Source organism: Myotis brandtii, unplaced genomic scaffold (assembly GCF_000412655.1).
Source record: "Myotis brandtii unplaced genomic scaffold, ASM41265v1 scaffold751, whole genome shotgun sequence".
In the NCBI taxonomy this organism is placed as follows: Eukaryota; Metazoa; Chordata; class Mammalia; order Chiroptera; family Vespertilionidae; genus Myotis; species Myotis brandtii.
Window position 1 is genome coordinate 84,203 of NW_005370994.1, and position 26,190 is coordinate 110,392.

The following is a 26,190-nucleotide window of genomic DNA, read 5'->3' on the forward strand; positions in this document are numbered from 1 at the left end:
CTTTCACAGGGGTCGCCTAAGACCATCCTGCATATCAGATATTTACATTACGATTCATAACAGTAGCAACATTACAGTTATGAAGTAGCAACGAAAATAATTTTATGGTTGGGTCACAACATGAGGAACTGTATTTAAAGGGCCAGAAGGTTGAGAACCACTGTGGTAAGGGCTCACGCAGGAGGCAACCAATCGATGTATTTCTCTCACATTGCTGTTTCTATCTTTCCCTCTCTCTTCCACTCTCCCTAAAAAAACAATGGAAAAAATATCCTCTCGTGAGGATTAACAAACAAAATAATAATAATAATAATAAAAATAATAAATAAACTCCTGCCTCCATTCCAATATGGAAATTCTAAAATAAGATGACTCAAGCCCGGCCAGCATGGCTCAGTGGTTGAACGTCAACCCATGAACCAGGAGGTCACAGTTCAATTCTGGTCAAGGCACGTGCCCAGGTTTCAGGCTCAAATCCTCAGTGTGGGGCATGCAGGAGGCAGCCGATCAATGATTCTCTCTCATCATTGATGTTTCTATCTCTCTCTCCCTCTCCCTTCTTCTTTGAAATCAATAAAAATATTTTTTTAAAAAAAATAAATAAATAATAAATAAAATAAGATGACTTAATAGGGGGTAAAGGAGAAAGTGCACAGGCTTCAAAATCAAACAGACCTGAATTCCAAGCTGGTTCCAGCACTAGGAGGCACTTAGCTAGTGGGAGCCACCATCTGAATACCCTGCTTCAAGGAGTGAGGAAATGCCCAGAGCAGGCGTTCAGTAAAGGCCAGCTGTTTCACCAAGCATTAACAGCACTGACCCTTTTAAGTAAACTAGGAAACATTTAAATAAAAGAATTTCATGTAATGGCATAACTTCTTCATGAAAAAGATGGCAGTAGAGATTTTTAATTGACATATTCCCTCAAGGAAGAATTTGTATAGTCACTTTTTTCCAACTCAAACACCAAACTTATTATTTTCAGTGTTAACCTGATGTCCCAGTAGCCATTTACTCCTTCCTAAGACAATAGTAACCTAGTCTTGCTTTTAAGGTGTGTTTCTTTGGTTTAAACGGAATTAGAACCACTTGGCGGGCCTGCTGAAACAGATGGCTGGGCGGCTCCCAGAGGTTCTAACCCAGTAGGTCTGGGTGGGGCCCAAGAATTGGCATTTCTAACAAATCAGAGGTGATGCTGATTCTGTGGCCCAGGACCACACTTGAACCAGGGCTTGAAGGACTCACAAGCTAGGAAGGAAAATGTCTCCGCCCTCAGGCTCCAAGTATGGGGCCTGTGACCGGGGAGAGGTGGACACATGCATGGGTCTCAAGGCCTTTGCTGAGTGGCCTGAGGAGATACAGCTGTAGGAGGCACTGGCAGCCATCCTGAGGTCACCAGGGAGAGCCCATCCCAGACTGGAACCAACCCAGAGGCAGCAGAGCCAAGAGGCACATTCAGATAAAAGGGTTTCAGTCCCGGAGTCAAGTCTCCCTGAGACTTCCCAGCTTTTATGATAGGATACTTCCCTTTCTGCTTAGACAAATATTGCTCAGCACTCCTGCCACTTACAACAGAGCCTGAAAACTGAGGTTGTTGGTTTTATTTGGTTTCTTTGACTGTCTGTCTGTTTGTTTTGGCTCTCCATTTTGCTCCTAAATACCAATTACCCTTACCTTTAAATTGTCTTAGCCAATTCGCCAACCAACACTCCCCTTCTCCCCCCAAAAAATTAAAAAACCATGTCTTGGGAATGTAAACAACCTACCTACACAGAATATACAACTCCCCAAGTTAACCCATCAAGTTAATTAATTCTAATCAAATCCTGCAGAATGGCCAATTATAAGATCGGGAACTTTCCAAAGTTCAGCAATAACAATTTAGAAAATATAATGGGGAAAAAATTTTATTCGTAAGTAACACAGAAAATGGAATTGTGATGGGATGTTTATAAAGAAAACCACATCGCGTTGCAGGGGCCGGAGAAGGGAAACGTGACTCAAAGGAAAAGGATAACATGTTTCTGGCCAGAAAAACTCAAATACTGTAAAGGTGCCAGTATTCCCAAACTAACAGATAATACAGGAAACTCTCATAAGAATCAATAAAAAACGGCTGAAAACCCCAATAAAAATGGGAAAATGGGCCAAAGGAAATGAAGACACGATTAACACAAGAAGAAAAGCAACTAGGCAATAAAGATATAAGAAATTATGAAAAGTGCTCAGCCCAATGGGGAACAGGAGAGCCACCAGGGTGTTTGTTGGGCTAAGATAATAATCCGTAATAAAACCTCAAAACCCTGAGATGTTACTCACAAACTTCACTTCCAGAAACTTACCCTAAGGAAATAATCAACTGAGGGCCCAAGAATGTTCACCACAGCATTAATTTTAAAAGAGAAGGAAAGGAAGAAATTTAAATGTGAGCAAATGTTTATTACCTGGATAGGGATTGAAAAAGGCATTTGTTGTACTTCTGTGAAAAGAATTCATCCCTTAAGAAATTTTAAAAAACCACTGCCATCATCTTCTGAATGTACAAATAACCTTGTTATTTGAAACTTTCTGTAATCATCATTTATTTAAATAATAACTAGTTGGTCTAAAATTAGGGATATAAATTATGGTACATCTATATAGTGCAATGTTATTAATATACTGAAGGCCCGGTGCACGAATTTGTGCATGGGTGGGGTCCCTTGGCCTGGCCGGCGATCCGAGCCAATTGAGGCCATCTCGCCCAGTCCCGATAGGGCAGTGATGACGAACCTTTTGAGCTCGGCGTGTCAACATTTTGAAAAACCCTAACTTAACCTTGGTGCCGTGTCACATATAGAAATTTTTTGATATTTGCAACCATAGTAAAACAAAGACTTATATTTTTGATATTTATTTTATATATTTAAATGCCATTTAACAAAGAAAAATCAACCAAAAAAAAATGAGTTCACGTGTCACCTCTGACACATGTGTCATAGGTTCGCCATCACTGCGATAGGGGCTGATCAGGGCCAGCGGGCCAGGGGGTGGGACCACGGGTGGTTGGCCAGCCACAGGAGGTTGGCTGTGAGAGTGCACTGACCATCAGGGGACAGCTCCTGCATTAAGCATCTGCCCCCTCGTGGTCAGTGCTTGTCATAGCTACCGGCTGGTCATCCGGTCGTCTGGTTGTAACATCGCTTAGGCTTTTATATATATAGCTATTCAATGATTTAGACTTATGTATATGGACACCCACAATTAGGGGAAAAGCAGGAAATAAAATAACATGTATAGAATAGAATTTGTATTTTTTATAAATATACATGTTTAGCCCTGGCTTGTTTGGCTCAGTCAATAGAGCATCGACCTGTGGACTGAAGGGTCCTGGGTTCGATTCTGGTCAAGGGCAGATGCCCAGGTTGTGGGCTCGATCCCCAGTAGGGGCATGCAGGAAGCAGCCATGATTCTCATCATTGATGTTTCTCTTTCTCTCTCTCTCTCTCTCTCTCTCTCTCTCTCTCTGAAATCAATAAAAATATTTTTTGAAAATGCATCCTCTTAAAAATATATATATATATTTATACTCATTTTTATGTATTTGCATAGAAAGGTATAAAAATATATACAAAACATTAACAGTGGTTATGACTGGGTAGTGGGGTTGTTGAGTCATTTCTTTTTCCTCTTTTCAGATACTGTATTTTTTTCAGGTTTCTAAAATTATCACATATCCTTTTAATTATAAGAAAAAATAAGCAATATAAATGATAATTTTTTAAAGGAGAAGTGACTGACATGCGTTCAAGTGCTAATGCAACAAAGCACAATAAACATATTTTTCCTTTCCTGTGATGTGTGCAATGTAACACAAAATAGGGCGCTAAGTCTTTTTTCTTTCTCCATTGAGCACCTATGGAGAGAGCAAAAAAGAAAACCAAACTATCCCTGTGACCACTACCTGCTGCCATTCATTTAATTCTTCATTCAATCACTCATTTGCTGATCCCAGGGACCAGGCACAGTGCTAGAAAGGCTTCTGTAAAAACATCTGGGAAGGGGGTGGGAGGGTAGTAAAGGATAAAAAGGGCCAAATATATGGTGATGGAAGCTGATGTGACTTTGGGTGGATGATACGACACAATGCAATATACAGATCCTGTACCACAGAAATGTGCATTTGAAACCTATATGATCCTATTAGCCAATGTCACCCCAATAAATTTAATTTAAAAATAAGTAAATAGAAACATCTGTTCAGAGGCAAAATGCATTTGCTGAGTTAGGGTGGTTTATGTTTGTCGGTTTTTCATAATTAAAATTTTCACTACTACTGCCCTGAGATTTTGCACATCCTGTATGTGACTTCTCATAGCACATCTCTGTCTCTTTCCCCACCCCCACCCACAAGTGCCCTAAATTTGGGGGTGATGAGGACCAAGGTCACAGAGTTTGGCCCATAGTACCTTTAAATCACATCGTGACATCCTATTCAAAGATGCAACTCAAAACCCATCGTGCCAGGAATCTCTGCAGATCACTCTGAGCGCAGTAAGCCCAAGGGGAGGATGGCGCTGTTCAGATCAGTAGGGTCTGCCTTGGAGAGAATGGTTGGGGTCCCTCCAGGCTCCATCAGGAGACAGAAAACCCTAATGATCAGACTCGCCCTCCCTCTGCAGCCAGATATCTTGGCAGCTTTACGATGGCTCCATCTTGTGGTTTATTCCTTCTGTGAGAAGGACTCACCCAAGTCCATTACAGAAAGTCAAGGAAGCAGTGAACCGATGGACATGTACCAAGTAATAAATCCTGCCTGTGAATTATTGACGACTTGTCTATTATAGATTTTAATATTTTAGGCAAACCACTGGTTTCTAAAAAGTAATACAAGATCCTTTGAATATAGAAGTTGGGAGAACTTTATTGCATCCTTTTCTTACCTAGACAGGATTAAAAATTTTAAATAAAGAAATTTCCATTTTATATAAAAGAAGGTTTCCCTCCCATCCTCTCTCTCTAGAGCTAGATCAATACATACATATTATGTCTGGTAAGACCATTACTAAGTAGAGCTACAGCTCTATGGCGATAGGAATGAATGCTACTAGTGTAATTTAACTAAATCCAATTATTTTTATTTGGTACTTTCTATGTGCTAGCCACCATGAGCTTTAGCAAAGTAAAATGGCCTTTGTTCTCCACAGCTTCCAGTCAAATGGGAGACACAGATACTGACATAAATAATTTTATTGCGAGATGAATTTGATATCTCTAATAACAAAGGAACAAACACCATGTTACAGTGGCTCTGGGCACAGGCTCCAGAGGCAGACTGCCTGCCCGGGTTGGAATTCTGGTCCTACCCATCACTCAGCTATGTGACCTTGGCAATTAACCTTCTTTACTCAGTTACTTCGTCTGTAAAATCTACCTTGGAGGATTATTGTGAGGATTAAGGGTGGCACAAAAGGAAGTGTTGTTCATATTGGTATAATTATTACGAGCACATAGGGTAAGGATGGACTGACTGACAAGGACCCGGGAAAGCCAACAAGAGAAACGGAATCTGCAACCAAGTTTTGGATCACAGTAAGGATTTTGGTGTGCAGTGATAGGAGAGAAAGCATTTCATAGGGAAGGATTAGCCTGAGCAAAGGCCTGGAAGTAGTGAGAAGAGGGTGAATGACAGCTGGGTGGGCTGGTGCTGTGGCTACAGTTCTAGGCATCTGAACTGTGGGGGGAGCGAGGGGCAGAAGAAATGACACTGAGAGAAGGTAGGCTGACATCTGACTGGAGGAGGAGATGAATGCCAGGATAAAGAGCCTGAACATTATTCTGTAGGCAATGACAGTCTGAGAGGCAGGGTATCACAGTGAGAAAGAACATGGATTCTGGGTTTGAATCTTGGCTCTACCTCTTAAGAGCTGCGTGACCTCAGGCAAGGTACCTAACCTTTCTGTGCCTCTGTTTCCCCCCCCTATAAAATGAGTGTGTTGAGGACTAACTGACTGTATACATGCAAAGAGCTTAGAACAGTGCCTGGCACACAGTGACACCCATAAGTGTTTGCTCTTCAAAGGTAGAACATTGGCTTATGGCACCTCTTCCTGCCATCCTGACAGCCCTTCAGGGGCAATGACTGGGTCGAGGGCGTAAGACTGCTTTTCAACTTTCAAAACCACCACATGGAAATACATGCTCTCTTTTAGACACAAAACTTCCATGGTACATGAAAAGATTTTCTCTCACAGGGCAGACAAGTCAACGCTGGCGCTAAACGTGAGCACGTGCACGACAAGGCAGCATGACTCTGAGTTTGCCCAGGACTTTATCAGATCACCGTGGCCATGCAATGTGGCAAAATGTACCGTTTATGAGAAGATGAGATCTGTGCTCACTTTTGAATGATGGCAAACGTTTTAATATGTGTGGTGGCAGGGAAGGGGGTGAGCTGAATGCATAGTCACAATTTCTCAGACAATCCCTCAGGCAAAGAACTTACTTCCAGATCCATCCTTGACTCGAGGTCCTTCCGGCTTGGCCTCGGAAATAATGTTTGCATTGGCGTTATTCTCCATCTCGATCACAAAGTCGCTGTCCTCCTCAAACTCGGGGTGGCTAAAGATCCAATCCAGGGCTCTTTCCAGGTTACTGTTCTAATAAAACAAAACATGTTTACAATGTATGCAGCCCTCAGGCCTCATTATATCCTGACCATGTGAACCAGGATGCCAAGCAGCTACGGCAGGAGGCCTGAATCCATTAGTCCTAAGTGTCTTCTGAGTAAGAAGCTCTGACTCCACATATGAAATGTGCTTGGTATTCTGCAAGTCTCCCAACCGAGATCAGTAACTAGACTCACTGGAAAAAATTCTGAGCAGCAGATCAGCATTCCAAGGCCCATATCAGTCTTTATTTCTGCAGGCTGATGCTGATAATGATGGGGTACAGAATGCCAAGGAGTATGGCATGTGTTTGGGTGCAGCCCTTCTGAAGGCCACAGTAACTGCACTACATTCTCTGCCAACTATATTTCCTGCAGATAACCATGCCAGGTAGAAGGGTACCAATGTGAGTACTACGTTAACACCTCCTCTCCCCAAATGTTGGCACAATGGTTGAACTGCAGTAGAGACAAAATTAATACCTTGATTAATGATGACAACACTGGTTAGTTAAGTTAAATTGTTTTAAACTGACTTCCGTACAGTTCAAACCAACCAGAAAAACATGTCCATCTCCCCCTGTTTGTGATACCACTGGAGGGGTAAAGAGTTTATTTAGACATAGTCAGAATCTCTGGTGGAAGAGTCAACCAAGGAAAATAAGACATAAGCAGGTGCCCAGAGTGAAACAAATGCTAGTTGAGAATCGTGGTGACCAGCAGGCAACCAGTCCAGACACTGAGAAGGAATCGGTAGCAGACAATCACTCATAAATGGAACATAGTGTGGCAAGGAAGGATAGGTTAAAAAAAAAAAAAAGTACTTTCCCCTCAATATTAAACAAAGATGTGCACTGTGAAAGGGAAACTTCTATCTATCCTCTAGCTTCATGGTGCCTTCTCTCCTGACAATATCAGAAGGTTCATGAATACCGGGAGAACCTTCTCTCTCTGCAGAGGGAAACAGAAGCAGAGAATTCCAAGGACCCATTCAGTCTTCACTATGAGGACTTCCGGGGACATTTCTCCAAGGTCTTAGTATCAAAAAAGCATGATTTTTCCTAAAGAACTGCCTGATTGAACACAGAATTTCAATGCATCCCTCTTCGCTCTAGGACAACACGTAAGCTGCAGGTCAAATGTCTGGCCCTCTGTTAATAAGCATTAAGATGATATGGAGTTTCTTTCAGTTAGATCATCTTGCCCCAGTTATATTATCTCTCTATTTTTTTTCTTATCTCCCTAGTGTTAAACTCTCTGTATGATTCCCTCATTCATTTACTTGAGCTTTATATATACTATATGCAAATAAATCTCCGTGGCCCATGGTGGTGTATAGAGTAAGGCAAACATGACCCCAAAAGATCACAGAATATTGGAAAGTTTCAATTGCTACTGACGAAATACAAACCACTCAATCAGAGAAGAGAATCCACGGCACAGTCTCTCGCACTTACCGTTGCTCGTAGCGCCTGAATAGCCTGATTTCGATGGAATCCCATGGAGGTGATGATAGATACAGTCTCCTCCGGAGGCTGGTTATCCAGCCCAGTAGCACCAAAAACAGAGGCTCCAGCAGAGGCTGCTCCTCCATAACCAGGCATGGTCAATGGTTCGGCAAAATCTGGGGAAAATAATCATGCTCAGAACTTTTTCTCTTTTTTTATCTTAAAATAAACAATACTTCAAAGCCAAGAAGGAAGAATACATGTAAAGTTACAATAATCAAGACAGTCAGTACTGGCATAAAGATAAACATAGATCAACTGAACAGAATTGAGAGTCCAGAAATAAGCCCACAAATCCATGGTCAAATGATTCCCAACAAGGTTACCAAGACCATTGAATGGGGTTAGGACAATCTTCTCAACAAATGCTGCTCAGAGAATTTCATATTCACGTGCAAAAAAATGAATGCAGAACTCTACCTCACACCATATACAGAAATTAACTCAAAATGGATTATTGACCTAAATGTAAGAGCTAAAACTACAAAACTCGTAGAAGAAAACATATGAGTAAATCTTTGTGACACTGGGGTAGGCAATGGTTTCTTAGATACAACACCAAAAGCACAAGAGACAAAAGAAAAAAATAGATAAATTACACCTCATCAAACTCAAAAACTTTTGTTTACAAAGATACCATCAAGAGAGTGAGAAGACTTGACCTAAATATAAGAGCTAAAACTACAAAACTCGTAGAAGAAAACATATGAGTAAATCTTTGTGACACTGGGGTAGGCAATGGTTTCTTAGATACAACACCAAAAGCACAAGAGACAAAAGAAAAAAATAGATAAATTACACCTCATCAAACTCAAAAACTTTTGTTTACAAAGATACCATCAAGAGAGTGAGAAGACAACCCACGGAATGGGAGAAAATATTTCCAAATCATATATCTAAGGTACTTGTATTCAGAATACAAAAAGAACTCTCAGAACTTAACAAAGGGAAAAGGATATGAATAGACATTTCTCCAAAGATATATAAATGACCAATAATATGAAAAGATGCTCTACATCATTAGTCATTAGGAAAATGCAAATCAAAACTATAATCAACAACAAAAAGACACATAAACTCATTAAAAATGGGCAAAGAATATGAATAGACATTTCTCCAAAGGTATATAAATGACCAATAATATGAAAAGATGCTCTACGTCATTAGTCAGTAGGAAAATGCAAATCAAAACTATAATGAGACACCACTATGGTGATAGTTGTAAGTTTACTAAAAACCACTGAAGTGTACACTTTAAATGAGTGAATTATCTTAATAAAGTATAACATAGAGTCACCATATGACACAGCAACTCTACTCAAGAGAAATGAAAACGTCCACACAAAAATTTGTACACAAAAATAGTTATAGCCACATTATTCATAGTAGCCAAAAAGTGGAAACAACCCAAGTGGCAATCAACTGATCTATAATAATAAAAGCGTAATATGCTAACACATCCACTGGAATGGCTACAATAAAAACAGTAATAACAAGGTTGGTGAGGATATGGAGAAACTGAAACCTTCATACACTGCTGGTGGGATATAAAATGGTGCAGCCACTGTTGAAAACAATTTTGCAGTTCCTCAAAAAGTTAAACATAGAGTCACCATATGACACAGCAACTCCACTCGAGAAATGAAAACATGCCCACACAAAATAGTTATATCCACATTATTCACAGTAGCCAAAAAGTGAAAACAACCCAAGTGGCCATCAACTGATCTATAATAATAAAAGCGTAATATGCTAATTAGACTGGACGTCCTTCTGGACGTCCTTCTGGACAACCTTCCAGACAAAGCTGGGGATGTGAGGGAAGCCTGGGTCCCGGGTGCCAGAGGGAAGCTGGTGACGGCAGCTGGGGGAAGGAAGGCCTACTCTTGCACAAATTTTGTGCATTGGGCTGCTAGTAAAAGGATAAATAAAATGCAGTGTGTCCATGCAGTAAAATATTATTCAGTCATAAGAAAAAATGAAATACTGATACATGCTACAACATAAATGAACCTTAAAAGCATTATGCTAAGTGAGGGAAACTATACACAAGAAATATCGTATTGTATGCTTCCATTTGTATGAAATGTCCGAAGTAGACAAATCCAGAAAATTGACTAGTGGTTGCCAAGGGCTAGGAAGAGTGGGGGAATGGAAAGTGACTGCTAATGTATACAGGATTTCTTTCCAGGGGACAAAAATATTCTAAAGACTAGTAAAAGGATAAATAAAATGTAGTGTGTCCATACAGTAAAATATTATTCATTCATAAGAAGAAATGAAATACTGATATATGCTGCAACATAAATGAATCTTAAAAGCATTATGCTAAGTGAGGGAATCTATACACAAAAAAATCTCATATTGTATGCTTCCATTTGTATGAAATGTCCAAAATAGGCAAATCTAGAAAATTGACTAGTGGTTGCCAAGGGCTAGGAAGAGCAGGGGAATAGAAAGTGACTGCTAAAGTGTACAGGATTTCTTTCCAGGGGACAAAAATATTCTAAAGTTAGGTAGTGGTGATAGCTGTACAACTCTGTAAGTTTATTAAAAACCACTGAAATGTACACTTTAAATGAGTGAATTATCTTAATAAAGTAGATAAAAGTAAAAGCTAAACAGGCCCCATGTCTTCACGCACATTTGTCTATTTCAAGTCTTCATCCTCTCCTCGGTAGAAGTATATCCCATATCTTTCCAGTGGTCTGAATTATATCTCAACCAAGCTATTACTTAAAAATAAGAGGAAAGACAAACACTGTGACTTTACTCCACAGGCAAAGGAAGCACACACACACACACACACCACACACTGCAGCAGACTGTGAGCTAAAAAGTCATTTGGGGGACAGACCTGGAGGGTTTGGAAGGACCAAGCCTTAGTTAGCATCACTGAGTTCTGCATCAGACTCAAAAGCCATTCCATTTCCGACCACCTACCTGGCTCCTCCATGTGAACAATGATCCAGTTGAAGGCCACCTCGGCTCCCATATTTCCAGTAAAGTACACAGCCTTCCGACACGCTTCTAGAGGGAAGCCCATCTCGGCCAGCTGCATCACCGATGACTCATCGATGTCTGAGGCTACAGAGCACAGCAGGACATTCTGGTCTTTTTTTTAGAAAACCAAGAATATCAGCTCCCATACAATTAAAGGAAATAAAAGGCTATAAAATTAACACACAATCCAATGACACTAACAGCCTTGAGAGTATTAATACTACCATATCCTGCCAGACGTGTGTCTTCATTATGTGTCCAGCATCAGGAGCAAAAAAGTGACTGGCTACTGCACTATCATTGCAAGAAGAGGCCTCCTCATGTGGCCAGAGAAGAAAGAAATGGCATCATTAGCCCTCATTCATTCATGAGGAAACAGGCTCAGAGAAGTTAAGTAAATGATTCTAGGTCAGACAGTCATGAATGGCAGAGCCCAACTTTTGTTATGAATCGTAATGTAAATATCTGATATGCAGGATGGTCTTAGGCGACCCCTGTGAAAGAGTCGTTCGACCGCCAAAGGGGTCGCGACCCACAGGTTGAGAACCGCTGACCTAAAGCTTTGCCCTCAATAGGAATCATGATAATCATCTGGTCAATCCAAGCACTGAAAACCAACTCTCTAATTTCGTATGGGGAGATTTAGTGTATTCCCAGAACCATGTCAGCCCTCAGATCATGCTCAAGACCTCTACAGCAGCCTCTCCTAGGACTGAAATTGGAAGAGAAAAGCATTATCTACAGGTCAAAAGGGCTGTTCCTATAGGTCAAAAGGGCTATAGCAGGCCCTTAGGTATATCAGCAATCAAAGGAAGTACTCAACTCTGGGAAATGGAGAGCACAAATGTTAACAATAGTTCGTCTCCAGAAAGGCTTTGTAGACAAAAATATTCAGTGTAGCCGAAACCGGTTTGGCTCAGTGGATAGAGCGTCGGCCTGCGGACTGAAAGGTCCCAGGTTCGATTCCGGTCAAGGGCATGTACCTGGGTTGCGGGCACATCCCCGGTTAAAAATAAAAAAAAAATAAAAATAAACACTCCCTCTTTCTCCTAATTATTATCTAAATATTTAGTATAAATAGTGTATTTTTAATTTTTTTTTTTTTAGAAAACCAAGAATATCAGCTCCCATAGAATTAAAGGAAATAAAAGGCTATAAAATTAACACACAATCCAATGACACTAACAGCCTTGAGAGTATTAATACTACCATATCCTGCCAGACGTGTGTCTTCGTTATGTGTCCAGCATCAGGAGCAAAAAAGTGACTGGCTACTGTACTATCATTGCAAGAAGAGGCCTCCTCATGTGGCCAGAGAAGAAAGAAATGGCATCATTAGCCCCCATTCATTCATGAGGAAACAGGCTCAGAGAAGTTAAGTAAATGATTCTAGGTCAGACAGTCATGAATGGCAGAGCCCAACTTTCCAACCCAGGGCTGGTTCGCTCTCATGCTAATCGTCACTCTTGTGAGGTACAGGGACATTAACCACCATTGTCACTGGTTTACATTTGCTACCTCAACTTGCAGACAAAGAATCATTTCCACTGAGGAAAAGCTACATATACACACGTACAGAACAATGCCCTTCTACTCAACCCCCACAGATAAATGTATCAGGACAATAACCATTGTAGGACACTGGGAAATTTTTCAAAAGATACATACGGTCTATCAGTTGGTTCATCAGGCGATCTGGAAATTAAGGAAGAGGGAATAAAATGAGACCAAACCATGGCAAGGTGTTTTAGAGAAAGACCACCCCCACCTGACCAACATAAAGTCATTACAGTAAGGAGGGGAAATACCAGGTTTCAGGCATTTAGAGCAGATAAAACATGATGCTCTGGTTATCATCGTAATGAACTAAATCAGTTCTCTCCCTGTATTTCTAAAAACTCTATGTAATTACAAGCCAATGATTCTATTAAGAGCCTCAGAGAAAGCTGGAGTCGTGCTTATAAGCCATCTTGTCCTTCTATGATATTCATACTGATCTCTTCTTTCTTGAATTCCTTTCAAGAACCACCTGTACCCATAACCCAGAATGTCCCATATACAGGTCTCTCTACACTCTGTGCTTTCACATTTGATTCACATTAGAGAACTATGGGACAAGATGCCTATCTGGAATCCTGTCTTGCTCCTCTTGGATTCACCTTACCCTCCTTGTGCACTCAAATTCGGTCACCAATAACATTCACTGCTCATGTGATGAAAGGCCTTTGGTAGAGCGGCCTAGGGTGCTCTATCACTACGAGTTATTCCACTTAATTAACTCTTTAAGAAGGTGATCAGTAAACAGGTGAGCAAAGAAGCCAGAATGAAACTGGTTTCATCAGAATAAATGAGCTAATCGTGGAACCAAGATTTTTCAGCACTGTCCTCGGAACCACGAAGGTGAGGCAACTATTTTTTGCATGTCCTTTTCCCTTCAAAAGTGAAGCATTATGAACAATGAATGACTTATCATTCACAGAGTGAAAGAGAAACTCAAACCACTCTCTGGCTATGAAGCAGTGATGAAGCTGGGAAGGTAAGATGTGGGCAAAATGTTTAAAACCAACACACACAGTTGAATTTCCCCTTCCGGTTGCCCAAAGGTATTCCGAGAATGACACCGCTCCCCTAGACTAGGAGCCTACTGGAAACACCCTCTTTCTCCCCTACACGTCCATTTGGGGAAATGGAGCGAAGGCAAAGCCATAGGCAACATAATCTAAAAACTTTCTGGAGATTGGCTGCCCTCTGTTGCACAGGTTCCTTTCAACTACTTGTGATGGGTCTGTGCCTCTTCCCATGTCAATTTTAAGTTTACAGTTACATCCAGGGCTCACTTCTGTGTGCCTATAGTGGGTTACATCAGAGGCAGACAGCCAAGGGACAGCAGAGTGGTGGGAGAGAAGTGACTATTCCAGCAGACTAGGGTAGCGGGAGGGGTAGAGAATGTCCTCCTGAAGATGATACCTTTTGAGTCATCAGGAATGACGATGGGGGGGCTGATGTCCGGAAGTTCCTCCTCTCCTGGCTGTAACCCCCTGGCTCGGAGATGGTTGATATCAAGTAGGTCTGGCATATCAATAGAAACATCTGCAAAAGGAGAGCGATTACATACACTGGATTCTCCAAAATCTCACAATCACCTCCTAAAATCAGCACCACTGACTCTACATGCATGTGTCTAGGCCAGTGGTCGGCAAACTGCGGCCCCTTGAGTGTGGCTCTTCCACAAAATACCACGTGCGGGCGCGCACGTACAGTGCGATTGAAACTTCGTGGCCACACTGAAGGGGCCAAAGAGCCGCATGTGGCTCGCGAGCCGTGGTTTTCCGAACACGGGTCTAGGCAGAGCTAAGGGAAGCTTTGCCATTTCCTGGAGCAATCATGGGCCAGAAGACTCATCACAACTGATTAGATTTTAGTGGTGAACCAGTGGAGAGTGCAGAGGGTGGCCGGATTTCACACTGAACAAGAACAAATGGAATAAGCCAGGAGTCACACACTGTCAGCCCATAGACCATTTGTAGCCCAGAAGCTTTCTGTGTGATGTTTTTAAACTTTGTTTTCAGCAAAAAAAATTCCAACTCTTAAATCCAAGATTTTAATGTATAAATCCAGATTTCCAGCTTATTTTGAAAACAAAACTGTAGCACCTTCTCATATGGGTGCCCTCTGTGACAGCCTGTCACAGACCTCGCCACTTCCTGTTGCCCCTATGACCCTGAGCCTCATCTTTGTGCTATTCTGATTCTTACAATAGAAAAATGTATTTCTAATCCATGTCTTTATCCAAAATGGAATACCGAAGAAAGACCAAGATAGCTAGCTACATGTCTCTTACACCCATCCATTTCTTTAATGTACGTTATCACCCTGTCCTCATTAGGCATGTGAGTTTGTAACCCCTTGTTTGTGCCTTTTCTCAGATCATGATGAGTAATGGGATTTAACTAAGGTAATAAATAAAGAATGAAGTTTTAAAGAAATTAGTTGAATCTCAGATCCTGGGTACATTTTTTAGCTTCTCAGTTCAGTAGTTCTTATGTTGACTAACATACAAAATTTATCAGTCTAATATCCTGTTGAGATTTAGTATTGCAGATATTCAGATATAATAATAAATGGGTTCAAATGGTATAGGGTGTGTGTCTTGGGCTAGCAAACAGAACCTGAACATAGTATCCCCCAAACCCATTATGATGCCAGGTATATCAATCCTACTTAAAACCACCACCCCAAGAAAAAGCTTCGTTTTAAAAAAGTTTTTAATCTTAGAGGACAGCAAAACAAACATAATGTCTGACCTACAAAATCAATACAATTGTTCCTCAACAGAAAAATTCAGGTTCATTAAAAGAAAGCTTTGGAACTCCTTTAAATTGAGCAAATCTATGAAATCTTATCTGGATTTTTGTTCCTTTCTAGGAATTCCAGGACAAAGAAAAATAAGAACACTGTGTCCAAAACAGTTCAAAGCCTTTCGAAGTCAGTTTTTTCCCAGGTACTTCTCAGATCCACGGAGGAAAGGCTAAGTGATGAGCATCCTGCCCTCTGCCCCCCTCCCTGCCCACAAAATCATTCACAGGAAGAGTGAAAGTCTGCCAGAGAACCAGTCACAGCCCGGCATAACGTCAAACAGGTGCTGTGTGAGCTGGCAGGGCTGGAGGGTTCTGGGAAATCACTCCAGCGATTTTCCATTCTTTTTACCCATTCCCTTCATTCGAGCAGACGAGTGCTTAATCAACCAGTGTAAAGCCTGAGTAGTTGTTTTTTTAAGTGCTCAAAAACATACAAAGTTTAAAACACTGGCAAACAGTCTGAGGTACTGGCTTGAAAAACCAAAGAGGATAAAACTGGACCTCCTTCTATGCCACGAAGGAGGCTTGACTTGGCGTGGTGAACACACAATACATGATACAGATGATGTATTATAGAATTGTACCCCTGAAACCTGTATAATTTCATTAACCAATGTCACCCCAATAAATTCAATAAAAAACAATAATAAATAAATACAGACAGTCCCCGTTCCCCAACCCTGCTCCCCCCATCACACTCTCCCATCACCTTCCCCACCGCGGGCCTCCCTACCCTTCCACCTCCGGTGCCCCACGCCCTCAGCCTCCCCTCCCCGTGCCCGGTCGCCCACCCCCTGGAGAAAAAATAAATAAATACATATATACATACATACAAGTAAAAAATAAAACATAGTATTTAATGATTTAAAAAGGAAGAAATTGCCCTGGTCTGTTTGGCTCAGTGGATAGAGCGTCGGCCTACAGACTGAAGGGTCCCAGGTTCGATTCTGGTCAAGGTACATGCTTGGGTTGTGGGCTCTGTCCCCAGTGGGGGCATGCAGGAGGCAGCCGATCAATGATTCTCTCTCATCATTGATGTTTCTATCTCTCTCTCCCTCTCCCTTCCTCTCTGAAATCAATAAAATATTTAAAAAAAAAAAAAAAGAAGAAGAAATTACGAATCCCAAGCTCCACTCCAGACCTGCTGAATCAGCATCTGCATTTACCAAGATCCCCAGGTAATCTGTATCCACCACAACCTTTGGGAAGCACTATTTATTGATTATGTGAGGGTCCTGTTTTCACTCCTAGAGTCCACTCATGCCAGACCCCATTATTCGAGGGGTGCCAATTTTACCATTGGTGCTTATCATATACTCTGATTCAAAAGAGAAAGGTGAAAATAATGGGAAAATAATGAAATGGAACTTTCCGGCAGCCAACCACTCATGGCTCTGTCACATGCCATGTTTTTTAAATGGTTAATTCGATGTTGTAAGCAAAAGCATGCACAAGATACCTACCGAATTTTTTGGGAACCCAGTCAAGACCAAAAGTGAACTTCTTTATCTGCACTACCAAGTATTCAGGGAATGAGGCGAAGCGAGATGTTCTGGGAAACACAAGGGGATTGTATCAGTGAAACAGGCAGTCAGAATTGTGAGCACAGTTCATGAAGCATCACCGTTGTCTGAGGCACCCCTGCAGTCCGCGCCTGGGCCAAGTGCAGGAACAGCAGACAGCCGTCAGCGCGCACACTCAGCCACTCCTGCTCATTCATCCTGGCTTTTTTATGAACGGGGGAGTATGCTGTCCTTTGAGAATGACTTTGGACCCATTGCCGAATTATTACTTTTACTTTGCTGTGGCATTTTCTGTTTCTGAAAAGTGCTTTCCAACCAGTTTTCGCTAAAACCCGTGATGAAACTTAGTATATACATTTGTAGGTCTGTGAGGACATGAATGCATTATGTGGGGGGTTTTTTACACTCAATATTATTTTGTATTAGTTTCAGGTGTACAGCAGAGTGGTTAGACAATCATATATTTTACAAAGTGTTCCCCCTAATACTTCAAGCACCCACCTGGCACCATACAGAGTTATTACAATATTAATGATTATATTCCCTGTGCTGTATTTTACAACCTCGTGACTGTTTTGTAACTACCAAATTGTACTTTTTAACTCCTTTACCTTTTGTATTATGTGTTTGCATATGGGGTTTGTAAAAGCTGCCCAAGCAATCCTGACACACTCTTGCCTCTGCTCCCTCTGAGAATCGCTATCCTACAGCACAAGTTGGCATTGAGGCGGGGGTGAGGGGGTGGTCTTTGAAGCTTTTGTTGAGGTTGACTGGTGGAAATGCCAGGGCCTCATTAACATACTACTGCACCTAAATCCAAGGTCACACGGATCCTAGAGGTATATATATTATGGGTAAGAGAGGCTGAATTGCCTGGAATTGAGTTTGGCAACTTTATGCACAGACTATTCAATGTGCACACCTAATTCATACCCTGGTTCCAGCTCATTCCCTCAATATTTATCATCTTAGTTATAACAATCATTTCTATTTCAGTGTCAATGTGAAGGTGGTAGGTATATGTAAAAAATAAAATTAGCTGTAGACAGGTACCATAGCTAACGTAAAAAAATTCTAGAAGAGCCTGTCTGGAAACTCCACTCTCCAAATCTAAGTCAGTGCCTTCTACCTGGACTGTATTCTCCCAGAATTCAGAAAACAAATGCAGATCATTGCTGCCCCCTAGTGCAGAAGAGAAGTCGCAGTACAGAGACAGAGCACTGTCCAAAGAGAGTTGAACTATGGTGGGTCCTGGATATGCTACTTAATTCACTCCAAATCGGAGCAAATCATACACCTTCCCTGAGGCTCCATTTTTTCACATCTACAAAATGGATTTATTAATAATATCTACCAGCTAGGACTGTGCAATGTTCATAAAATTATGTGAAACCGCTTGACACACTAGAATGTACTACTATCTATACCTAACGAATTAATATGATCATTTTGTCATGAAAGAACTAGACTCCATGAGGCCTTGGACATGACTCAATGTGTCACTGACCTGCATTTTGCCTGAGGCGAAATGCAACTGCTCTTCATCTCAAATTCTCCATCACAGTTGTGGCAGAGGGGACCAGGCAATAACATAACTGGAGCTTAACCATCCTAAGGAATGGATCTATTATGACCCTGGCTCACTCTCCAGAAATTACATATTATCTCTAATTAAGTTTTCCTATTGCTGAGAGGCAGTAATAAAGACCATTCTTACTTAATTATAGCCAAGTCCTCAATTGCACCAAAAACCAAGAAACTCCATCTGATATGTTCAACTAATGTAAAAATGTAACTTCTCAGGCCTCCTTCTCTTACCACATTAGCTTCCAATCTGAAAAGTATATAACAGTGAAATCAAGCAAAAGTCATCAATAAATCAACGATTTCCGAAATGTGGTTGAGGAGCCCCCGGGCTCTTGTAGTTGCTCTGTGGTCCGTGTCTGGGTGAAGTATCAGCTGGTAAGTATTACCATGGACAGGGGACAGGGTTAGGGGAGCAGAGCATAATTTAACATTCTTATGAGTAACTACCCATCTAAGAGTACCAGAAAGCAGTTAGATGATGTCCACTTTATATTTGCCCTGTTGGGTAAATATTTTTTATTCATCTTTGTAAGCTCCACTAGTCTCAAGTTGAATCACACATGTAGTAATGGTTAAATATATATAAGGAAATAAAATGAGCTAAGACATATAAAATGCTTAGAACAGTGTCTGACCTCGCTACTGTGTTGTCTATTGTTGACAACCTATTACCATTATTTAAAATATATCAATTATTGACAGCCGGCATGGCTCAGTGGTTGAGAGTCGATCTATGAACACTAAGACATATAAAATGCTTAGAACAGTGTCTGACTTCGCTACTGTGTTGTCTGTAGACAACCAATTATCATTATTTAAAATATATCAATTATTGACAGCCGGAATGGCTCAGTGGTTGAGCATTGATCTATGAATGGTTCAATTCCCAGTCAGGGCACATGCCCGGGTTGCAGGCTCAATCCCCGGTGTGGGGCATGCAGAAGGCAGCTGATCAATGATTCTCTCTCATCATTGATGTTTCTCTCTCTCTCTCTCTCTCTCTCTCTCTCTCTCTCTCTCTCTCCCCCTTCATCTCTGAAATCACAAAAAATATATTAAAATATATATCAATTGTTCATTAATTACAATTAAGGCGAAAATATTGTGTAAACCTTGTTAAGAAAATAAAAGCTGCCCCCTCTCCCCAAAATTAAGATTGTCTATTATATTAAAAACCTGACAACTGAAAAAAAGAAAGTAAAAACAATTCAAACCTTTCCGTTAAATATGGTAAAAATATGATAATTATTCAACCACTCTCAAATTGTATGTATAATCTAAGGCAAAAATAAAAGGGAAAGATAAAAATAACTGTAACAATGATTACAGCATACATTTACTCTGGGCCAGGCACTGTGCAAAGCACTTTATGTGGCTTATCTCACCTTAACCCTCCCCTGACCCTGTAAGGAAAGCATTATTATTATCCCCAGTTCACAGATAAGGAAAGGAGTTTAAGGAGGTGAGTGAGGTCACTTGGCCAAAAATTATAGCCAAGTCCTCAATTGCACCAAAAACCAAGAAACTCCATCTGATATGTTCAACTAATGTAAAAAATGTAACTTCTCAGGCCTCCTTCTCTTACCACATTAGCTTCCAATCTGAAAAGTATGTAACAGTGAAATCAAGCAAAAGTCATCAATAAATCAACGATTTCTGAAATGTGGTTGAGGAGCCCCCAGGCTCTTGTAGTTGCTCTGTGGTCCGTGTCTGGGTGAAGTATCAGTTGGTAAGTATTATCATGGGCAGAGAACAGGGTTAGGGGAGCAGAGCATAATTTAACATTCTTATGACTACCCATCTAAGAGTACCAGAAAGCAGTTAGATGATGTCCATATTATATTTGCCCTGTTGGGTAAATATTTTTTATTCATCTTTGTAAGCTCCACAAGTCTCACGTTGAATCACACATGTAGTAATGGTTAAATATATATAAGGAAATAAAATGAGCTAAGACATATAAAATGCTTAGAACAGTGTCTGACTTCGCTACTGTGTTGTCTGTAGACAACCAATTATCATTATTTAAAATATATCAATTATTGACAGCCGGAATGGCTCAGTGGTTGAGCATTGATCTATGAATGGTTCAATTCCCAGTCAGGGCACATGCCCGGGTTGCAGGCTCAATCCCCGGTGTGGGGCATGCAGAAGGCAGCTGATCAATGATTCTCTCTCATCATTGATGTTTCTCTCTCTCTCTTTCTCTCTCTCTCTCTCTCTCTCTCTCTCTCTCTCTCTCTCTCTCCCCCTTCATCTCTGAAATCACAAAAAATATATTAAAATATATATCAATTGTTCATTAATTACAAATTAAGGCAAAATATTGTGTAAACCTTGTTAAGAAAATAAAAGCTGCCCCCTCTTCCTCAAAATTAAGATTGTCTACTATATTAAAAACCTGACAACTAAAAAAAAAAAAAATGAAAGCAAAAACAATTCAAACCTTCCCATTAAATATAGTAAAAATATGATAATTATTCAACCACTCTCAAATTGTATAATCTAAGGCAAAAATAAAAGGGGAAGATAAAAATAACTGTAATGATGATTACAGCATACATTTACTCTGGGCCAGGCACTGTGCAAAGCACTTTACGTGGCTCATCTCACCTTAACCCTCCCCTGACCCTGTAAGGAAAGCATTATTATTATCCCCAGTTCACAGATGAGGAAACAGGGGTGTAAGGAGGCGAGTGAGGTCACTTGGCCAAAGTCACAGACCAGTGGGTTCAACACTGGGGATTCACTGCCACCTGTCCACCTAAAGTTTGTGTCCTGCAGCCCCACTGCGTGCCTGTCTCTTCATAAATGATAAAGTTCAAGCAAAAACTCTCCCTTTGGACCCTTAATCTGTGAGCTGCTTGAGGGCTAGGTCTTATTCAACTGATTTCCTAGAACACACTAGGTGAGTGACAGTATTTGCTGAGTGAATGAAATTTCAAACACTAATATTGTTCCCAACACTGTCTGTTCAGGACCATTTAAGGGAAGGGTTTATATCTGGTCCATACTGACCCACAATCTACCAAGATCCTTCAGATGTCATTTGCCTCTTCCTGGCCTTTCAGACCCTGGGTCTAACACAAGAAAAGTTCAAGGCCCCAAATTGCCATAATAATAGTGTCTGAGTTATAGCCTATGTTGCTGGAAAAAAAATAAAAAGATCTTTTAGGAACCCAATGAACTGGTTTCCCCAAAACTAATATTTGAAACATGATAAGGCATAATAAGGAATAAGTGAGGCAAATTAAAGATCATAAGGCTCTATGTATAAATAAGCATGATGAGGGAGATGGGGCACTATATTATACTAGAGGCCCGGTGCACGAATTCATGCATGGGTGGGGCCCCTCTGGGTGGCCTGCGGGGATCGGGCTGAAACCTGCAGTCCAATGCCACCTGAAGCTCCTACCTGCCACTCCCGCTCATCCCAACCCCACTGCACCTGCTGCAGGCTCCCACCCAATCAGTCCCAGTTGGGAGAGGCTCGCACTCCCGCAGCAGTGCTCACCAGCTGTGAGCCCTGGGTGTGGCACCCTCCTGAGGGGAGTGGCCTACAGGATCAGGCTGAAACCGGCTCTCTGACATCCCCCAAGGGGTCCCAGATTGCAAGAGGGTGCAGGCCAGGCCAAGGGACCCCACTGGTGCACAATCAGGCTGGGGAGGGACCACAGGAGGGCTCCAGGGCGTGTCCAGCCCATCTCGCTCAGTCCTGATCAGCTGGACCCCAGCAGCAAGCTAACTTACCCGTCAGAGCATCTACCCCCTGGTGATCAGTGCATGTCATAGTGAGCGGTTGAGTGGCCTTAGCATATCATTAGCATATTACACTTTGATTGCTTGAACAGTCGACCGGTCACCGAATGACCAGACACTTAGCATATTAGGCTTTTATTATATAGGATAACCCAGGAAAATAAGGAGTTTAAACTTTGAACTCAATCAACCTGAATGAGTCCCCAGTCTGCCACTTACTGGCCAATTACTTCTACTTTTATTTCTTCATCTGTAAAATGAGAATAATGGTACCTGCCTCATAATAGTACTAAAAAGACTATATATAACTGATGGGCAAAGCTTAGCACATGACCTGGAATGATTAATGTACAATAAAGAAGATAGTTGCTTTATTACCCTATAGCACTGTTTTCTCCTTCTCCACGAAGACCAGTTTTCAATTATTAACAATTGTAATACATCCAGTATTGTTTTCATGTATATAAGAGCGTGTATATGTAAGAGACGGAGAAAAAGGAAAAACACGTTTAATATCTACTGTTATTAGATAGGACTAGAGCAAGCAGAAACCCTCCTCAGGAGTTCTAGATAGTGATGTTAGCACTGCCTACAACAAGCATGTCAAACTCAAAGGCTAACATGGGCCAAATAAACGAGGCATGCGGCCCGCGGCCCGCGAGTTTCACATGCTTGGCCTAAGTCTTAGTAGCATGTGAAGAGAAAATCAGGTAGGTCTGCAAGCATTGTTCCTCCATTGCAGGTGGGAGAGCCTACAACTAAGTCTTAGTAGCATGTGAAGAGAAAATCAGGTCTGCAAGCATTGTTCCTCCATTGCAGGTGGGAGAAGGACACTGGGCGCTGACTTTGGCCTGGAATAGAATACTAGCTGGGAAGTGACCACTAGCCCAGAGGTCAGAGGCTCCATGTCTGTGGAAAGCTAATGCCTTCCACGCCCATTTTAAAGGTGGGCCTTTTCCGAGTGCTCAGAGTCGCCTTCCTGCAGGCCCAGAAAGTATGTCACACCCTGTGCTTCTAAGACTCGAATCCACTTTTCTGAAGAACACTCTGCAGCTCACACCTGAGCTGAGGGCTTCCTAGGCTGCCGGGCCCTGGATCACTTCCACCTCCCACACAGAGTCAGAATTAAAGCGCAAAGAGAAAAGGATAATTATTTGAAGAATCTTCAGCCTTTTGTCAATACTTAAAGTAAAAAAAAAAAATCAAGTCAACATGTTGTACAGCTTAAACTTACACAATATAATATGTCAATTATATGTCAGTAAAGCTGGGGGGAAATAACAAAAGAAATTGTTTCCACCACAACTATCATGTATAGATACCTAACTGCCCAAAGCTGTCTCCAAGTTGCAATGCAGTGAATACCAATGTTTGACATACCAACTGTTACCTGCAAGACAGGTGCACGTGCGCGCGCGCGCACACACACACACACACACACACACACACACACACACACCAAAACTGAGCAATCCTAGGATGAAAACTTATGCTGCAATGGATAATTGATAACTGAATGAACTATTATTCATCCTCATTTGGATATAAAGAACCCTTTTTTAAATTATTTTTTTAAAATATGGCTTGATTTAGCTTTTAAATAAATTCTTTCTGTTTTCCCATTTTTGATATATGAGGTCAATCATCTAAAACAGGAATCCTGAGAGATGGCTGCCACAGAGAATAAGTGACTTAGGTTTGACTGCTACTTGAAGCTGAGATAAAAACAGCCAGCAGTAGCTCTTCCACATTCCACTCCCCTTTCCATCAACTAGAGCTCAAACATAGCCTAGAATAAAAATGGCCAAAGAAAATGTAAAAGTAGGGGAACTCCAGAGCCAGACTTTCAGATTTCCTCTCATTTTTGCCTCTATACGTACTCTTTTTCCAATTATACAACGTGTGTCAGCAAGGACTTTACTGTATAAAATTAACTAAGGTGTCAACTGAAGAAAGAAACAGTTTATGTAGCTGACGAGGCTGACAATGTGGACCTAGAACACCTCCTGCCTAAGTCCCGAGCAGCTCATCTGAACACACTCAGGAGCTTTGATGGCCACTTAGCGGGGCCCTGAGACCCCTGGCTTCCAGGTAGGAAGACAGTCAACCAAGTTTAAGCCAAATATCTAATTAGGGATTAAAATCTATCACAGTGGAGTTTAAACATTAGAGATAGTTATACGTATTTTTGCAATTTCATTCATATCACTCTTGCCATGGGGGAGAAAGTTCTTGGCCACACATTCTTGGCAAAAAAAAAAAGCAAATTCTTAATAAAGGATAAACGACAACCTTGCTTTTCAAAAAAGAAAGCATTCCCTCCCTAGCACATAATACATAGAGTATATGCCTGCTTTATTGCACAGGTCTCACACAAGTGAGGTGTATAACATCTAAGGTTGTGTGAATCATAATCCTATCTCACCACACATGAGCAAGCATGCGCAGACTCATACAATACCCTACCGCCTCTCCCTTACCTCTGTTCCCACCTCTCAAGGCCACCTCCCTATCCACCACCACCAAATAAGCACACACATGTACACACACACGGACACACTTACTTCACACCCGCAGACTTTGCCTGTAGGGCACTGCTCCAGAAATCATCCACGTTTTCTGGTTCAGAAAAGGCCTGGAGGCAGGCACTAAATGGTATCTTGGCACGAACCAACTCAGGAAGGGGTCTTCTGTTTGCTTCTGCTTCCCTTCTCGTTAACTCATAGGCGATCAGTTCATCTGAGAAAAAGAGCAAGCAAATTAAGGTCTTTGCAATCGCTCTTATCTTCTCAAAATGGAAAACACCCCCTTTGGACAACCTTTGCTGAAGGCTCCTGGACTGGGGCAGGGTTGCTTACTTGCTGCCCTTCACAGATGGGAAACGCATGCAGAACGCTTGTTCTTGGGGTGTCTTTTATAGTAGCACTGACAGGCTGCATCGAGCCATTCATATTTGTTCCCCTTTGTGACTGACGGGAGGGAACTGCAAACTCTGGCCTAGTTGAGAGGTTTAGACCAGGTGTGTGATGTAAGTGATGCTCGAACCTGGTCTGGCACTTGTCCAGAGGTCAAGGCTGGTTTATCCAAATGCCACCCTCCCATCACAAAGTCTTCACACAGAGAATTTCACACTGAAGAGAACCCGAGGGCTCACCTCTTCCCAGGCCCTTCTCAATGATTAGAGGTCATAGAGGGTGTGGGCCAAGGAGCAAAAGGAGCCATAAGGACCACAGTTACCCACAGCACACAGCCTGTGGTATTGATATTGCCAAGACAACTCCCAGGTCAGATTACTCAACACCTCAGACAGTAGAGTAACCAACCCAGAAGGCCTTTCTACACTATCCCTGCTGAGTGGTTAAACACCAAGAAAAAAAGAAGTGACCACATTGTGAACTTCCCAAGGTCAGCAGATCAGCTCTTGGAAAACACCTGCAAGTCAAAATGTTATGTAGATTTTGAATGGGCCTTTCTGGGACTTCCTTTTGTGTTAAAAAAAAATCTACTTTACCAAGCAAAGCTATCATTCAGAATTGAAGGCCAGATAAAGAGCTTCACAGATAAGAAAAAGCTAAAGGAGTTCATCACCACCAAACCAGTATTATATGAAATGCTGAAAGGTATCCTGTAAGAAGAGGAAGAAGAAGAAAAAGGTAAAGATACAAATTATGAACAACAAATACACATCTATCAACAAGTGAATCTAAAAATCAAGTGAATAAATAATCTGATGAACAGAATGAACTGGTGATTATAATAGAATCAGGGACATAGAAAGGGAATGGACTGACTATTCTTGGGGGGAA

The 26,190-nt window shown here is 41.5% G+C and overlaps 1 protein-coding gene across 1 annotated transcript in view; it reads right to left on the reverse strand.

Moving 5' to 3' along the window:
• USP13 (ubiquitin specific peptidase 13 (isopeptidase T-3)) overlaps positions 1-26,190 on the reverse strand; it is an 86,801-nt gene that overhangs the window by 14,719 nt on the left and 45,892 nt on the right. Inside the window, exons 12-18 of the mRNA XM_014530621.1 lie at positions 24,949-25,123; positions 16,979-17,067; positions 14,125-14,247; positions 12,826-12,852; positions 11,098-11,241; positions 8,104-8,270; positions 6,485-6,638 (exon numbers count right to left, since the gene is read on the reverse strand). Of these exons, the coding sequence (XP_014386107.1) occupies positions 6,485-6,638; positions 8,104-8,270; positions 11,098-11,241; positions 12,826-12,852; positions 14,125-14,247; positions 16,979-17,067; positions 24,949-25,123 (879 nt within the window). The remainder of the gene's footprint in view (positions 1-6,484; positions 6,639-8,103; positions 8,271-11,097; positions 11,242-12,825; positions 12,853-14,124; positions 14,248-16,978; positions 17,068-24,948; positions 25,124-26,190) is intronic.